This window comes from Anabrus simplex, chromosome 4 (genome assembly GCF_040414725.1).
Source record: "Anabrus simplex isolate iqAnaSimp1 chromosome 4, ASM4041472v1, whole genome shotgun sequence".
In the NCBI taxonomy this organism is placed as follows: domain Eukaryota; kingdom Metazoa; phylum Arthropoda; class Insecta; order Orthoptera; family Tettigoniidae; genus Anabrus; species Anabrus simplex.
In genome coordinates, this window is record NC_090268.1 from 133,313,628 (window position 1) to 133,333,095 (window position 19,468).

Consider the following 19,468-nt stretch of genomic DNA (forward strand, 5'->3'; position numbering starts at 1 on the left):
ATAATAATAATAATAATAATAATAATAATAATAATAATAATAATAATAACAATAACAACAACAACAATAACAACAACAACAACAACAACAACAACAACAATAATAATAATAATAATAATAATAATAATAATAATAATAATAATAATAATAATGTTATTGGCTTTATGTCCCACTAACTACTTTTCCAGTATTTTGGAAATGCAGAGGTGCCAGAAATCTACCTACCCTACGCTGACTTATTTGAGCACCTTCAAATACAACTGGACTGAGCTAGGATTGAACCTGCCAAGTTGGGGTCAGAAAGCCAGCGCCTCAACCGTCTGAGCCACACAGCCCGGCTATCTTAGTTCTAGGTTTAAGTCATTACAGCTACACACACTATTATAGATCTCAGTGCAAGAACCACGTTCAGAAAAAGACAAAAAGACAAAAGACCAAAAATTGTCTACAACTCGTAAACCTTCATAAAATGGTTTGATCTCTTGATAACCTAAAGTTTGCTTAAAAATACACATTAATGACATATGATATAATTTGACCTAATTCATGTAATTTTATACAGATTTGAACTTGCCTGTCTCTTGCACCTAAGATAATATTAGATCATCATCATCATCATCATCGCTGAAACCTTCCAGCATGCCAGGTAGGGTGGTTGTAGCCAGCGCTCCTCAATGCTGTTTTGTTGTTCATGAGAAATTTCCAACTCCGTTCTCTGCTGTCCACGTCCTCCATCAGTTGTTCTATCCATAATTTTCTTGGTCTTCCAACCTGTCTTCTGCACGTTAATCTTCTTTCCTTATAAGAACGTGGTATTCTTGTGCTATTCATTCCTTTTACATGCCCGAACAGTTTAAGTCTGGATGACCTTAGTCTTTCCTACATAGATTCAGTTAATCCTAGGTTTAAATAAAATTCAGGAAATTCTATTGTAAAAAATACCAGTGTTTCACCCCAGAGTGGTATGGGCTCATCAGTTGGATACCACACCTTCCCAAGACATGGCCGGCTACCACCCTGGTATCAATACCACTGCAAGCTATCCTGTGATAAGCACAATGCAGTGCCGATGTACAGGGGATAATTACATTTCTACTTGCTATAAATGGCCTCCTGGGCTAACATGACCAAAAATCCTAGGTTTGTTTGGATCACTTTGTTCTTTATATGATCAAGCAATGTTTTTTGAACGGCAATTCTACGAGACTTAATCTCACAAGCTTGAAGCTTCCTTATGTTCTTCGATGTTAGTGTGCATGTTTCCAAGGAATATGTAAGAATGGGAATGAGATATGACTTCTATAGGGTGTTTTTTGTTCTATGGGTAACCCTCCTGTCCCATAGTAAGTTTCGCATAAGACTATAGAAATTGGACCCTTGGGTTACTCTGTTCAGTACTTCTGGCTCTGCCCTGACATTACTGGCCATCATGCTACCTAGATATCTGAATTGGTTTATTACTTCAACCTGTCTGTCATGCAATTGTAGGTTGCATTCAGAATTCTCCCTGCTAATTTTCACTGACACAGTTTTTGTTGTGCTCACTTTCATTCCATACTCTTCGAATTTAGTTTCCCACAAATTAATTTTGCTTTGAACTCCCTCCTCCATGTTGTCCCATATTGCTACATCATCTGTAAACAACAAAGCCTGTAGTTCTCCATTTCCTACTCCCTTTAGGTCTTTCAGTGACCTTGTGTTGTGGACGACATGCTTGTAAGCAGTCAACAGTCAATTGTTTCAAGGTTGCAATCTCCATGTGCATAGTGATAGGCAGTTGTTAAAAAAATGGTGGTTTGCTGATAGGGTGTTTTGTTGTGACAGCAGTTAATTAGGTTTGTGTGTGTTTAATGTCTAATGTGTAAATAATTAGTTCTAAATAAATAAGTGTACCAACTGACATCATGTTGTGTGCGTCTCTGTGGATACATCAGGTTGTGTCAAACCATTCAGAGTATCCATCTCCAGTATCGACACAAATTCTGCAATTGGTGTACGACATTTGAATTTTGCTGATGAGATACTCAGGTATTTCAAGTTTTCTGAGACTCACTCTTCCAGATTACTGATTTCAGGACATTATTGTATGTCTTTATAAGGTCCATGAACGCAATAAATGGGTCTTTTCCTCGTATCAAATATTTTTCTGTCAGCATACTCATGGCAAATATAATATCTGTTGTGCTTCTGCCAGCCCATGTTGTTGTTCTTCTAAGATGGGCTCTAGAAATGCTTGAAATCTGGCTTCAATGATTTTCTCCATACATTTAAGGCCATGGGAGAGAAGAGTTATACCTCCATAATTTTCAGTTTTCCTCCTATTCCCCTTTTGTAAAATCTTCTGGCACTTAAGTTATCATTTCATATCACTCTAAGCACTTTGTACAACCATTGTGCCCCAGGTTTACCAGCAGCTGTAATTTCATCTACTCTGGGTGACTTACCACTTTTCATCTTGTGAAGGGCTCGCTCAACTTCTGCCCATGTAATCGGAATGTCCTTAGCTGTTGCTCTTTTACTTTCCTCCCAGATTCATTACGGAGTCTGTCAAAATACTGTTTTATTGTCTTCCTGATGTTTCTCACATTGTGAAGTATATTCCCACCAGCTGTCTCTATTACTGTGATTGTTTCTTTGTCAGATATTTAACTTTTCACAATGTTTCATTTACTGTCATCTTCCAATTTATAGGTGAAGTCCTCCCAAAATTTCACTTTTTCTTCCTGTACAATTCTCTTTACTTTCAATTTCCTGTACCTACACTATGTGATAAAAAAATATCCGGACAACCCCCAAAACATACGTTGTTCATCTTAGGAGCATTGTGCTGCCACCTACTGCCAGGTACTCCCTAGCAGCGACCTCAGGAATCATTCGACATCGTGAGAGAGCAGAATGGGGAGCTAGCAGACCTCATGGACTTCGAACGTGTCACTTGTGTCAGAAGTCTGTACGCAAGATTTTCACACACACACTCCTAAACATCCATAGGTCCACTGTTTCTGATGTGATAGTGAAGTGGAAATATGAAGGGACATGTACAGCACGAAAACATACAGGCCAACCTCGTCTGTTGACTGACAGAGACCGCCGACAGTTGAAGAGGGTCGTAAAGTATAATAGGCAGACATCTATCCAGACCATCACACAGGAATTCCAAACTGCATCAGGATCCACTCCAAGTACTATGACAGTTTAGCGGGAGGTGAGAAAACTCGGATTTCATGGTCAAGCGGCTGCCCGTAAGCTACACATCACGCAGGTCAATGCTAAATGACGCCTCGCTTGGTGTAAGGAGCGTAAACATTAGATGATTGAACAGTGGTAAAACGTTGTGTGGAGTGACGAATCATGGTACACAATGTGGTGATCTGATGGCAGGATGTGGGTATGACGAATGCCCGATGAACGTCATCTGCCAGCGTGTGTAGTGCCAACAGTAAAATTCAGAGGCGGTGGTGTTATGGTGTGGTCGTGCTTTTCATGGAGAGGGCTTGCACCCCTTGCTGTTTTGCGTGGCACTATCACAGCACAGGCCTACATTGATGTTTTAAGCACCTTCGTGCTTCCCACTGTTGAAGAGCACTTCGGGTATGGTGATTGCATCTTTCAACACGATCGAGCACCTGTTCATAACGCACGGCCTGTGGTGGAGTGGTTACATGGTTACATGACAATAACATCCCTGTCATGGACAAGCCTGCACAGAGACCTGACCTGGATCCTATAGAACACTAATTTTGGGATGTTTTGGAATGCCGAATTCATGCCAGGCCTCACCAACCAACATCGCTACCTCACCTGCAGTGCTCCATGAAGAATGGGCTGCCATCCCCAAGCAACCTTCTAGCACCTGACTGAACGTATGCCTGCGAGAGTGGAAGCTGTCTTCAAGGCTAAGGGTGGGCCAACACCATACTGAATTCCAGCATTACCGATGGAGGGCGCCATTAATTTGTACGTCATGTTCAATTAGGTGTCCGGATACTTCTGATCACATAGTGTATATTATTTTGCAAACTCTTCCAATCTGCTGTTATGTCTATGGTCACTTTTATTCCTTTCATAAGATTTGGCTAAATCTAGAGCTTTCTTGGTATTATTTAATTTCGTTATTGCCTTTTTCACAGTGTCCATTCACTGTTGATGTTCTTTTCTCATTAAATTTGCTGCTTGTCATCCCACATGTTGCATCAGCAATGTTCACAAAGCTTGCCACGAAATAATTCCATTAATCCTTTCCATTTCTCATATCTGTTATCAGTAGCTTGGCCCTGATTTCCTCTTGAAACTACTGTTTCAAATCAAGATCTGTCAGTTTCCAATCCTTTACTTTTGGTAATTTTCTCTTGGTTACATTAACAAGAGATTTAATTCCTCTCAGATCTGCAGCAAGGAGTCTATGGCCACTATCGAGGCATTCACTTGGTATTACTTTAACATCTCACAATAATATTAGTTGATTTACTTATTTTGCAGCAAATGCAGTGGAAAACAAATCATATACAAACATAATTGCTTATGCAGATCTGTTTTTTTATGGTACACAATACATGATATAAGCAAAGTTTCAACATACTGCATATACAAACAGAAGTATATCCTGTACTAAAATACTAATGAAACATCACATCTGTTGAAGTTTATTCCAATTCTTATTTTGGTGGTGAACTAGAAGTGTTGTCCTTCATGTATTTTGCACAGGTCAACTGATTATAAAACCATTTGATGGTGGCATATACTTCTTGGCAAGTTTCATAACACTGTTATACTTCTCTGATTTCACAGCAACAGGTCCATTATAACGTTTTTCCACAGAATTGTCAATGTTGTTTAGGGTTTCTGAACGATGAAATAATGACGAATTAAGTTTGATAATGATATGTTAGTCTATCAGTCATTAATATATCATTTTGGGAGTGGCGACCCCATCGTACTAACAGCCTATATATGCTTCATTCATTACATCCCTGACCCAGTCAATGACTGGAAAACAGGTTGTAGGTTTTCAATGATATGTTAGAGTGAACAACATGCTTGTGTGCACTGGAGTATTCAAATGGTCTGTACTCTGATATAATAAATTTCACATTATCTGTACTCTTAACATTTAACTTAAATAGTTACTTCAAGTGGCACGAAAAATTTAACACTAGGGCTAGATCTTGTGTAAATGGAATATGCTGCCATATGGTGTAGAACATGTGAAACATTTCATGGAATATTACGACAAGTGCCGGACATGTACAGATGGCATTTCATGACCAACAAGTTGTGGTCAGAGTCCACGTCTGCTCCTGGGAAAGTTTTGCAATCCAACACCTGGTTTCTGAATCTCTGCCTAATCATAATGAAGTATATTTCATACCTTCTAGTGTCTCCAGGTCTCGTCCACGTATACAGCCGTCGTTTGTGGTGTTTGAACCAAGTATTGGCAAGGACTAAATTACGATCAGTGCAGAATTCAACCAGTCGACTTCCTCTTTCGTTCCTTTGTCCCAATCCAAATTCTCCTACTGTACTACCTTCTCTTCCTTGGCCTACCACTGCATTCCAGTCTCCCACTACAATTAGATTCTCGTCACCTTTTACACATTGTATTAAATCTTCTATCTCCTCATATATTCTTTTGATTTCTTCATCATCCGCTGAACTAGTAGGCATATAGACCTGCACTATTGTGGTGGGCATTGGTTTGGTGTCTATCTTGACGACAATAATTCTTTCACTATGCTGGTCTTAGTAGCTTACCCACTGCCCTATTTTCTTATTCATTATTAAACCAACTCCTGCATTTCCCCTGTTTGATTTTGTGTTGATAATTCGGTAGTCGCCTGACCAAAAATCTTGTTCTTCCTGCCAACGTACTTCACTTATACCAACTACATCTAACTTTAGCCTATCCATCTCCCTTTTCAGATTCTCTAACCTACCACAATGATTCAAACTTCTAACATTCCACGCTCCGACTCGCAGAATGTCAGTATCCATCTTCCTGATGATCGCCCCCTCTCGTGTAGTCCCCACCCGGAGATCCGAATGGGGGACTAGTTTACCTCTGGAATATTTGACCCGGGAGGTAGCCATCATCAGTACATCATTCATACAGAGAGAGCTGCATGTTCTCGGGAGGTAGTTACGGCTGTAGTTTCCCGTTGCTTTCAGCCGTGTAGCAGTATCAACACAGCTAAGACATGTTGAGTATTATTACAAGGCCGTATCAGTCAATCATCTAGACTGCCGCCCTTGCAACTACCGAAAGGCTGCTACCACCCTTTCGATGAACCATTCGTTAATCTGGTCTCTCAACAGATACCCATCCGATATGGTTGCACCTGCGGCTCGGCTATCTGCATCATTGGGACTCGCAAGCCTCCCCACCGCAGCAAGGTCACATGGTTCGCAGAGGAGGTTATTATTATTATTATTATTATTATTATTATTATTATTATTATTATTATTATTATTATTATTATTATTATTATTATTATTATTCAATGAAGCAAATTGAAAATAGAGAAGGAAAAACAAAAACAAAAAAAGGATTCTCACGAACAAACAAATAAGATTGTCATTAAAAACTGTACAACACAAACAATATGTCATATCTGATGAAGAAAGGGCAGCCAGGTCAGCCAGAATGAAGAGGTTTTGGGAAAGGAAGAAGATGATGATGCAAGCTAAATCTTCAGTTAATTCTTTGTTAACATAAATGTATTTGGGTTTGATTTAAGAGCTCCAATGTGGGCATAAACTATGTAAATAAATAAATTATTATTATTGTTGTTATCATCATCATCATCATCATCATTATTATTATTATTATTATTATTATTATTATTATTATTATAATTATTATTATTATTGCATTTTAACCAAGGGGTCCCAGGTTTGATTCCTCTGGGTTGGGATTTTAACAACCTTATTCGCTATTTCCACTGACTGGGTGTTTGTTATTTATTTAGTCATGCTGAGTAGCTCAGACAGTTCAGGCACTGGCCTTCTGATACCAACTTGGCAGGTTTGATTCTGGCTCAGACCAGTGATATTGGAAGATGCTCAAATACGTCAGCCTCATGTTGGTAGATTTAATGGCACGTAAAATAAATCCTGTGAGACTAAATTCCGGCACCTCTGAATCTCCAAAAACCGTACAAGTAGCTAATGAGACGTAAAGCCAATATTTTTTTGTTATTTATTTATTTATTCATGTATTTTATATCCTTGTAAGTGGCCAAGTTAGGGCTCTCGGCCCCCTCTTTCACTTAACCATAGTCTTCAGCATTACATTTCATTCTACGTAGGGCCCCATCCTCGCTGACAAGTGGGTCACCAATTGGCATCAACTCTTAAAGACATGCACCAAGCATTTTGGAAGGTAATTGTCATCATCATCGTCATCATCAAAAAAGAGTATATCACTTTTATTCGGAAACTTTCATCTTTTATATATCTGTATATTACAAATGTGTACAGGTGATGTAGGAAATATTAGATTAGGAAATGAAGTCTTAAAGGAAGTAAATGAATATTGTTACTTGGGTAGTAAAATAATTAATGATGGCAGAAGTAAGGAAGACATAAAATGCAGACTAGCACAACCAAGGAAGAGCTTTCTTGAGAAAAGAAATTTGCTCACTTCAAACATTGATATCGGAATTAGAAAGATGTTTTTGAAGACTTTCGTGTGGAGCGTGGCATTGTATGGAAGTGAAACATGGACGATGACTAGCTCAGAAACAAAGAGAATAGAAGCTTTTGAAATGTGGTGTTACAGAAGAATCCTGAAGGTGAGATGGATGATCGAATCACGAATGAAGAGATTCTGAATCGAATTGGTGACAGGAGATCGATTTGGCTAAATTTGACGAGAAGAAGAGATAGAATGATAGGACACATCTTAAGACACCCAGGACTTGTTCAGTTGGTTTTTGAAGGAAGTGTAGGCGGTAAGAACGGTAGGGGTAGACCAAGGTAAGAATATGACAAGTAGATTAGAGCAGATGTAGGATGCAATAGTTACATAGAAATGAAAAGGTTAGCACAGGATAGGGTGGCATGGAGAGCTGCATCAAACCAATCTATGGACTGATGACTCAAACAACAACAACAACAACAAATGACATTGTAAACACTGACTGTGTCACAAGAGATCTTTTACATGCAAACATTGCAGAACATGAAGTTCCGCATGAACTTTTTCCTATCTTCCCTTGAAATGATTAGCAACAGCTCAAATTTTTAAATCAGTGTTGTTGGTTTACCAGTTTCTAAAAAGCCAAATTCAGCTACTATTGCAGATTAAATAGTAGCTGTACTGCCACTGACCAGTTCTGACAATTTCAAGGAAACCACACTGCTGAAACCCTTGAAAACTGTATTAAATTTTATGAGAAATTAACTGAAGTAAAACAAAGAGCATGAAAAAAAAGGGGAGATCATTATCATTTATATGCAGCACACAGTAAGCAAACATTGCTGTCTACCAAGCAGCACTGAGTTAGCATGTCTGGATGACTAAATATCTCAATTTTTTACAATTTGCTTTTTATATCGCACCAACACAGATAGGTTTTATGGCGACAATGGAATAGGAAAGGGCTACGAGTGGGGAGGAAGAGATTCTGGCTTTAATTAAGGTTGCCTGGTGTGAAAATATACATATCTGAATTCTGTTGTTATCCTACAGTGTAATGTAGGGCACTTGTACTCTGACTACCGCCAACATGTTAATGACAGCTACTAACATAACAAAATTTGCAACAAACAGACTTTGTTACATTCAGCATTTCACAGGAAATCTTAATAACTATACCTACATCTTGTGTCGAATCTGGAGGCAACAACAAAGTATCCAAGCACTGGGCATGCGCCTGGGCACTTCTTGGTTCTATAACCTTCCCTGGCTGCAGTTCAAGGTTCCACAGAAGTTGCAGCTGCTGTAAAGGCAGAGCAGTACGAAGAGGGTTGCACAGCCGCATTTGTACACTGACTGGTTCTAAAAGTAAATAAATGCCAATTATCAATAGGGGATTTAAGACCCATGAGTGTATTTACAAGTAAACGTATTGAGGGACAAGTCTAAAAATTGAAATGTAGTGGAAGAAACACAAAAGAGAATAAACATATACAGTGCACACCACTTATTGTGATCACTTTGGGATGTAGATAATTTGATATTACTAACCAACCGATAACAATGACTGAAAACACCAAATTGAAAATTATTTATTCTCAAATAAAAGTTTACTTATTTATTTATTTATTTATTTATCATATGGCTTTTAGTGCCGGGAGTGTCCAAGGTCATGTTTAGCTCACCTAGTGCAGGTCTATTTTACACCCATGGGCAAAGTGTGTGTCTGGATGTAAGATGATGAGGGAAGGAGAGCGCAAAATTTGATATCAGCGCGTAGCCTATTCCTTTCAAATAACACCAAAGGGTCTCTTCAAAGCTTTATGTTCCCTTCTCCCATCCGAAGGACGAATAACCATCAACAGCGTCATATCCCCACACTCAATATGAACAGTGCGGAGAGGTTTGAAATTGAATCCAGACTTTTGGCACGCAATCTGATGATAGGAAATTGTATACCACCACCTATCCTACACTGCCAGCCAACATTCTGATGGTGAAATCTTTTTCAATCAACAGGACTTGAACCAGCTTTATTAGCCTGCCTCTCATCCGGAGGGTCCGGGTTCGATTACCGGCCAGGTCAGGCATTTTTACCTGAATATAAGGGCTGGTTCCAGGTCCACTCAGCCTGCATGATTACTTTTAATTGATGAGCTATCTAATGGTGAGATGGCAACCCCGGTCAAGAGAGCCACCAGGAATAACGGCCGAGAGGATTCATCACACTGACCATGCGTCACCTTGTAATCTGCAGGCCTTTGAGCTGAACAGCGGTCGTATGGCAGGCAAAGGCCCATTGGGGCTGTAGTTTGGTTTGGTTTAGGAGTGTTGTAAGATTATAATTATACATATTTCATTTTTGTGAGATTTAGCCAAATTGCTGATGGCTTTCATTCATTCCCGGATTTTTTCCATTTTCCCATGTTATACGTTTTATTTTAATGGTCCCTCCACAAATGGAGAATTGAGGTTCCACTCTATATATACTCGGATTGAGTTACAGCTGACGATGATCTTTTAGGTAACCATGAATAAATGTTTCATATTCATAATGATTTTAGAATGCTACTTACTTGCTCCGAACACCCCATCATAAAAAACATTTCATGCCTGCCGCATTTAAGCATTACTTTGGAGTGGGGATATTATGGTAGTATCATCATCTACTTTAAAGTTTCTTAATGTTTAAGTCTTTACATTTTACACTAGCCATTACTGCACTGAACATCATGAACTTCAATCAAAAGCTGTAACTAAACTGATGGGTGAAGCTTGTATGGTGTAAAAGAGAAAGTGAGGAAATACTACCCCCTACAACTGGCTACCCTTTTCCCAGAGGATAGTAGCATTACTTCCAATACAGTATGCTACAGTAAAGTACTTGGAAAAGAAAGCCTTATAAAACTTTCAATGGTGTGCAGAATTTGGAAATGAATGCCGTAATATGAAAAATGAAATAACGTAAATCAATTACAATAAACAGTAATCTTCCAATGTCTATTAGTCTGTATGGAAAAATATTACCCAATTGATAACAATGTCGTCTTGAGGGAAGAGTGGTACATGGACAGACAGAAAAGGAGAGTGCTCGTAAACCACACCCGGGCAACTGTAGTGGAAAACTGATGATGATAACAATATCCGCAATTACAACAGGCGGCATTCACTGTACTGTATGTGACTTCATATATCACTTAAAATTAATTGGTGTAATAAATTATATTTCTTTGATACATAACAAGAATAATAATGTTATCAGCTTTTTGTCCCATTAAATACGATGGCAAAGGCCAGCACCTCAACCACCTGAGCCACTCAGCCCAGCTACATAACAAGAATGATGATGATGATGATGATGATGATGATGATGATGACGACGACGATGTTGATGACGACGAACATCGTCGTCGTCATTGTATGGCCTCAGCTACCATGTGCAGGCATTTTAAAGAATGGACACCATTTAGGCTGCCTGCATTTAAATTTCAGTCTTCCACTTTATTCTTTCAGATGGCGGGGGCTGTACAGTGTCGGTCTCCGGATTCCATGATTTCGGGTTCAATCCCAGCAGAGGTAGACGTGCAGAAAAGAGTCCATTCGGCACGCCAAGTCTGTTGCTCCTTTTCCCCACAATGACCTGTCATTGTGATTATCCTATTATGTGTTCCTTTCTATGTTCTTATCTTCCTTTAAATGACTTGGTTCGTTCCTTTCCAGTACTTCTATTAAGTTAAGAATGGATCGCACTGAGAAATACAACAAAACTGAAGATGCTATAGAAGAAGCCTTAGGTCCATTCTGACCAAACAGAGTTATACATCATCAGTTATACATAATTCTATGAATTTTCTTTGAGCAGAATCCGAATTTGCCCAAATTGACCTACAGCCACTTACAATCCTGCAAAATGAAGAAAACCAAAAGGTGACTAGGCTAAATAGTCTATTTCTGAACGATTAGCAATGGCCTTTCAGAGCTCACCCAATCAGAAGATTCAGTCACGTGGTTGAGGCAACCATGCAACTATCAGAGTAATAGAATTGGTGTTCTCACTGGGTGCTGTGTTGGCTGTGCACTTGTTAGTTAATGGAACATGTAGTGTATGCAGTATCTTTTGTCAAATAAGTCGTGCCTGTGCCATGTGCCAGCCACATGTCTTGCCATCTCCTCAACTTCACCACAGTTTCACTTTCAGGGGAAGTTTTATGCTCCTTTGGCTTCCTCTAAATTTTACCCAACACTCTGTATACATTTTCTATTCAATGTTCCATGACTTCCATTTTATATTCTTAAAGCTAATAAAAATACATAGACATGGAATACATGTTAAGAAAGAACTGTGTTAGTAGATTAAAATAAGACAACTTACCACCAACAACACTAATAGGATTGTTTGTATTGTTGGTTCTGTTTGAGAACATTTGTACTGTAGGCCTGAAGATCATGGGTAGGGATCCTTGAGCATCAATAACCAGAGCTTCCTCCAACTTAGACCACCTGAAGGAAGTGCAAAGAATCAAACTAGTGCAAAACTTAAAATGAAATTAAGCTAATACCAGCAGCAAGAAGAAAGTTTCATCAAAATAATTACATTATACATAATTTTTCAATTATACAACACTTTCTCCCATCAAGTAACGAGACAAATTCTAATTGAATAATTTAGCTTTCACAGCTGCTTTTTTTTAATTTGCTTGACGTCGCACCAACACAGAGAGGTCTTATGGCGACGATGGGATAGGAAAGGGCTAGGAGTGGGAAGGAAGCAGCCATAGCCTTAATTAAGGTACAGCACCAGCATTTGCCTGGTGTGAAAATGGGAAACCACGAAAAACAATCTTCACGGTTGCCGACAGTGGGATTTGAACCCATTATCTCCCGGATACAAACTCACAACTGCGCGCCACTAACCGCACGGTCAACTCGCCTGGTTTTGACACAAGTAAGTAGCCAGACGAGCATACAGATGATCTGCTGGAAGTAAACACACCATAAAGTAATTATTCAAACGTCATTTAGGTACATTAATTTTGTGTGAGAGACAATGAATGCAACAAAGATGTGCAAATGAAGTGCAAGAATTTGTTTATACTCATTCTGTAATGAGCTCTATTGAAACTAGACGAGTTGAATGCAATATAGTCCTAGGAGAGGAGTGGTGGAAAGATCGAGCAAGAGGGAGGGCTTTAGTACACTACCTTACCCAGAGAGAATCTGAAAAAGGGAATGGATGAAGGAGAAGAAGAGAATTTTGAAATACTATCAGTGTCTAGAAGGAAGCGAGAGCGGGCTTATGATCGTCACTGAGAAAATGTTTTATGTTATAGCAGCACATATCAGTTATCACTAGGGAACAGATGTTTATGTGCTACAAAACTTGAAAATTTCTTATGTTAAAAATTGAAAAACATGTATAAACATTATTAACATATTTTATTTCATTTTGTGGCCATGATCGTTAAGGCATTGAAGTCTAAACAGTCTGACAGCGAGGTTAGCCGGTTTGAGTCCCGTTGGTTGAAAAAAATTTCACCATCAGAATGTTGGCTGGTAGGGTAGGGAAGGTAGTGCTATACAATTTCAAATCACTACATTGCGTGCCAAAAGCCTGGATTAAATTCCAAACCTCTTCGCAGTGCTCATATGGAGTGAGGGCATATGACGCTGTTGATAGTGATTTGTCCATCAGATGGGGTCATTAAGCCTTGAGCAGACCCCTTGGTGCTATTGGACAGGAGTAGGCTACGTGCTGGCACCGGGTTTCACCCTCTCCCTTCCTAGTATCATACTGTATATCACGTCATTCATTTCATCTCATTAACTCCTCCGATGAGGTTGACGTCAGGAAGGGCATCCGGTCATAAAAACCCACCACAACAGATTCATCTCATCTCACCTCACCTCATACCCGACCCCGTAGAGAAACGAACAAGGGTTGGACAAACAAACATTTTGTTTCAAGATTATAAAATTTTAAGTATGCATTATAAAGAATCACGTGTCAGTCATGCTGAGACAGTCCTGGGTTAAAATAGCTTGATTTTGCAGTGTACTACGAAGAATTTCTCCAAGTTTTCCATCACAAACCGATGTTGGTTGTCTTGGAACAATGCACAATTCTGGGAGAAGGACCATTTACATCACAGGAAGATGGACCTAGGTAGTAATGGATGATGAAGATTTCATCAAAGGAATGTCACTGACAGAATTTTCAAATTCGCAAATGTCATCATGCCCTTTCAAAACTTGGCGACTATTCACATACAGTAGTAGGACATCCAACAAAAAAGTTTAACAAATAAATTGAAACTTACTTTAAAATTTCTACTTTGGGCCTATCAATAAATTTACTCTTTTTTTAAATGTAGTAGGTGGGATATATGAAGGTTGATCAAATATAAAAAGGATTTTTGTTCCTGAACATCAACAGTTGGTAGGACTGTCCCCGTGCTTCTGCTACGCTTAGGCGGGACCGTTAGGAGTGGGGAGAGAGTGCTGTTAGATATTTCCCGTCTTTTTGTCAGTAATGCTCACGATATAGGAGCAACAGGTGCATCCTTCCACTGCGCAATGCATGATTATAAAATTTCTTGCTCGTGAAGGAGTTACGGAGGCGTAAATTTGCCAGAGATTGACTGCACAGTTCGGTGATGAAACAATGTCAAGGACACGTGTGTTTGCCTGGCATAAAAAGTTCAAGGAAGGACAAGAACATGTGGAAAATCAGCAACTCGATCGTCGTCCTCAGACCAGAATCCAGATGAAAACATTTGTGCGGTTAAAGACATTACTGATGACAATCAACGGGCGTGAGCGACGCATAATCAATGCTGCTTACTACTGCGAGCTGTTGAACAAGGCGAGGGTTGCATATCGCTGCAAAATACTAGACCAACCGAATCGACAAGGTCATCCTCCTCCACGACAATGCACGGCCCCATACTGCAGCTCTGTCTCCAATCTACAGGAAATGCACTGGACTACACTTGATCATCCTCCTTACATCCCAGACTTATCTCCCTGCGATTTCCATTTATTTGGACTGCTTAAAGCAGGTGCACAACTGGTTAGTGACACGATCCTGTTCTTTTTACGGTGAGGGCATCAAAAAGCTGCCCATACGCTGGGACAAATGCATTTCCCAGTAGGAAACTATGTGGAAAAATAAATTGTAATTGCCTTGTGTTTTCCAACAAATTAATTTAAATGAAAAATAAAATCCTGTTTATATTCGATCCCCCCCTCGAAAATATAGAAGACTGAACCTTTCAGATGGTGTGTCATGAGTTCAGATCCATCAAGTAGGTACAGAGGAGGAATTTTCTGAAAAATGCCTGATTTTTCAAGATAAGTACAAAATAAGGGCCTGGTGCTGAGAGTGTTAAAAAAAATACTGAGAATAATGCAGTGAAGGTTATGCTTTTTCTCTATATACCTTTACATTTACATTTAAGAAATGTAAGTTAACAATATAGATGAGGGAACAACATGCTCATAATAATTTTTATGTATATTTGTAAATGATTATACCTTGTGCTGTCGGGAAGATCATCTTCAAAGGTGACCCCAGTTGCAGGGACAAGACCAGGTCCTTCTTGTGGTAGTGGCAGTGGTGGAGCGAAAGGGGGTAAGGGACCTACAAGAACTTTGACACTATCCTGGTCGACCAATGGCAAAGGCAAAACTGGCAAAGAGCTGCTAAGGTCATCTCCTTCATCGCTAGACAGTTGCTGGAAAGAGAAGACAAAATAAATTTCCGTTAAAAAGATTTTATCCTATGTGATATGTAACTTGTGGAAAGAAAATTCTACAGAAGGGAAGTGATTTAGGATAAAGGAATTGGAAACTTCTTTAATATGGCTACACTATTTACACTAATATCTGATAAACAGTTCCTTTCCAATTAAGTACTGAGGAGCACAATGATGGAACACACGTAAGAAAGGGAACATCACACAAATCTCAAATTTTCAACTGAAACCCTCGTATTATGTTTTCTTATTTTTAAAGTGTGTGTGTGGGTTTTTTCCTTTTTCCTTTTTTTAAAATAATGTATTGAACAGGTTGATTACAATAAAAACTTTGTTATTGCAAATAACAGATTTCAATACTGATTAAAACATGAGATTAGTCACTCGCAATAGTGGTTTATGGTCGGGCTGTACCTCAAATAAGGCCACGTATGCTTCCTTCCCATTCTTAGCCCTTTTCTATCCCATCGTTGCTGAAAACCTATCTGAGTAAGCACAACATTAAAACACTAGTATTGAGTGAGTGGCTGCGCGGTTTGGGTCACGAAGCTGTCAGCGTACATTTGGGAGATAGTGGGTTCGAACCTCACTGTTTACAGCCTAAAAGATGGTTTTCCGTGGTTTCCCATTTTCATGTCAGGCAAAAGAAAAGAAAAGAAAAGAAAAGAAAATAAGCAAAAATATTCTGCTATTAACTTTATTATCTGAGCATTTAAGTACTGAAGATGATATTATATAAATGTTATGTCCCTATAAATTCTCTAACCAAGGTAAGTCTTTTGTTCCCTTGTATTTTCCTTTAGTACTTTTCTTAGAGATTCCATTATAATATAAAAACTACTTTCAGCCTGTCCCGTTTGTTTTAGGGCTTGTGCTATGACTATGAGATAAACACCCAGATACGTAGATTGCAGTTTTTCTATCTGAAGATCTGTGAGCTACCGACATATTTTAACTATAGCATTGTTACTGATAATGAAGTACCGTATTTACTCGCGTATTAGACCCCCTTTTTTTTTCCTCCACATTTACAGTCAAGAAAAGTAAAGGAGGGGGGAATCCATTATGTGATAACCTAAAATTTTGTGCAGTGAATACATGACTTCTAGGCTATAAAGAGCTATGAATTGTACATGTAAACATTCGACACTATTCTTTAACCAACTTACGAATGTATTCCGAGTTTTACTGGCTAGTTTTGTTGGAAGGCAGTATTTCTAAATTTAAAAAGAATGAATGATGAACACATGACTTTTATACCTACATATAAAGTAAATATAGTCAGTTTTAGTTACTCTTATATCACGTCATTCGTTTCATCTCATTGACTCCTCTGATAAGGTTGACTTCAGGAAGGGCACACGGTCGTAAAAACTTGCTACGAAAATTCGTCTCACTTCATACTCGACCCCGTAGAAAAAAGGGATAAGGGTATCGTATTATGCAATATTAATACAAAAGAACGTAATGGCAGTCATTTGTGTCTGTCAGTTAAGCAGTAGGCCTACCACACAGTAAACCCGATCATTGCTTTCATTTGAATTATCATTGTCTTGTGCCGCTAACTTCCTTGCTACCGGCGTGTTGTCATTCCAAATGACGTCATCTTCATAGCAATCACAATTATTCGAGATCCCATCTTTTTGCAACTTAAAAAATAGTTTTGTTCCAGACTATAGAGTCCAAACAGTGAGAATCTATTTGTAAATGGTTTCTGGAGATGGTCTCTGTTATTCCCAGTTGGTGTATGTGTAGCAGAAGCCACTCCTTCTGAATAAACCCGTGCTGTAAAAAGTGTGCCACCCCGCCAGCTGGTAACTAGCGTATGTTACGAGTTGTACTTCCGAATATAATACATAGTCACTGGAAGCATTCTCTGGATAAATATGGTTATTGAAAGCCAGACCTTTATTTCTACGTATATTTCATGCTTGTTCTCTACATTTATCACATCAGGATTTACCTAAACAGCTGTAATTGAGATAAGGGAGACCGCATTGTTTAGGTTATGTATGCTACTACCAGTAAGTGCCCACCTAGTGTCGAAGTTCCATGGCGGAAAGAATAAATATAAATAACAGGAAAGCTTGTTGCATTTATGGATATCTACAGGTGTGGCAGTAATGCATTTTATTATCATAACGTTTAATTTTGCATGTTTGTAGCCTCCATATTTTTTAATTAACACATAATATGTTCTGTTTGGTGTCTCCGAAAATCGTAAAGTTAGTGGAGACGTAAAATCAATACCATTATTATTATTATTATTATTATTATTATTATTATTTAGGTACATTGGCAAGTAAAGAAATCGTTACGACTGGATTGTTTTATTGCATTTTAAACCTACTTCTCTCCCAAGATTTCGTAGTCTATATTGGCCTAAGTTACGAGATATTAAACGATCACTTTGTTAATGATCTCCCCGGCTATATTAATAGCACCAACCGTGAATATTTCTTAACAAAAGTAAACTCGTTTCCTCATCTCCAGGTGGTGCAGCCCCCAATGGAGGGGAGCTGCATGTACCATTTTTACTGCACATCAACTTTCCTGCTCCATGTGAAATTTGTGCTGGACAAAGTGGAGGCAGGACAGGTTTTACTCCAGGTACTCCGGTTTTCCCTGTCATCTTTCATTCCAGCAACACTCTCCACTATCATTTCATTTCATTTGTCAGTCATTAATCAATGTTCCAGAGGAGTGCGACAAGCCTCGGCAGCTGGCACAATTCCTATCCTTGCCACTAGATGAGGGCTTCATTAATTTCATCCCTGACCCAGTCATTGACTGGAACACAGGTTGTAGGATTTCATTCATCAACTTTCCTGCCATTCTTAAATCTCTGGCAATACGGTACCGGGAATCAAACTCAGGCCCTTGAGAACGACAGCTAATTGTGCTAACCATTACGCTGGTGGACATTTTTAACTACAAAAACCAGACATACAGCATGACTGATGCATGCTTTAATTGCGTAGGTCGGACACAAAACTATTCACCTATTTGAATGTCATCAGAGCTGCAGGAGGCCTACACTACGGAGGCGAAATTTCTTAACTACGAAACACAGATGTACCACATGACTTTGACATGTGTTCTCATTGCGTTGGTCGTATGGACGAAACTATTCACAAATTTGTGCAATGTCATCAGAGCTGCAGTAAGGCTTGTACCCTCTTCGAAGCGGAATCGTTGTTCTTCTCTGATGAATTATGTTTGGGGGGTTCTTGTATGTGAGATTTATTTTTTCGTTTTCTTTGTCCCAAAAAGCCAGGGGAGGGGGGTCTAATACAAGAGTAAATATGGTAAAATTCAACATGATTGGTATACCTGTTCCTGGGTGTTTTATTTGTTTAATGCTATTTATTTAGAAGTTATATCACAAGAGTCTAATATCAGACTATTATAAGGCTATAATGTGGAAGTTCCAGGCAAGAAAAGAATTAGGACTGACATCTGGCACTCATAGTACAGGCCCTTAAGGATGCTGGGACCACCCAACATGAACTGAGTTTCCAACCTGGAATATACTGGAATTCAATCTTCGACCATCTGGGTGAAAAGCCAGCAGTTTAGCCACTGTGCAAATAAGTCCCTTACATCCTATTTACCCATAAGTAAAAAAAAATACCACAGGCATAATAATATGTATGCTATGTTCTGTACACAACAGAAGTAGGAAATAATGCCTTCTCTCAAGTATTCTCTCACGAACTAACTTCAAATCATACTAATTCAACTACACAAAACTGCTGTTTCATTGAATCAGTATGATTAATCCCAAATGCTTTAAAAAGAGTAATGTATATGATGTGGAAGCTAAAGACTCTTCAGAGTAATTGTGTTAATACGATGCCGTACATAAGTTTTGATTACAATCCACAGCCTGTTTCCAGTCATTCGACCAGGTCAGAAATGGAATGAATGAAGCCCCATCTAGTGGCGAGGACAGAAATTGTGCCGGCTGCCGAAGCCTGTTGCACTCCTCTGGAGCAATGATTAATGAATGGCAAATGAAATGAAATGATATTGGAGTGTGTTGCTGGAATGAAATACGACAGGGAAAACCGGAGTA

The 19,468-nt window shown here is 39.0% G+C and overlaps 1 protein-coding gene across 2 annotated transcripts in view; it reads right to left on the minus strand.

The window, feature by feature from the left end:
* The window catches only part of l(3)76BDm (trafficking protein particle complex subunit 8 homolog l(3)76BDm), a 127,599-nt gene that overhangs the window by 53,106 nt on the left and 55,025 nt on the right, over positions 1-19,468 (minus strand). For both annotated transcript variants that reach the window (XM_067145217.2, XM_067145218.2), the window contains exons 11-13: positions 15,170-15,369; positions 12,009-12,136; positions 8,820-8,998 (exon numbers count right to left, since the gene is read on the minus strand). In XM_067145217.2, coding sequence (XP_067001318.1) covers positions 8,820-8,998; positions 12,009-12,136; positions 15,170-15,369 — 507 coding nt within the window. The remainder of the gene's footprint in view (positions 1-8,819; positions 8,999-12,008; positions 12,137-15,169; positions 15,370-19,468) is intronic.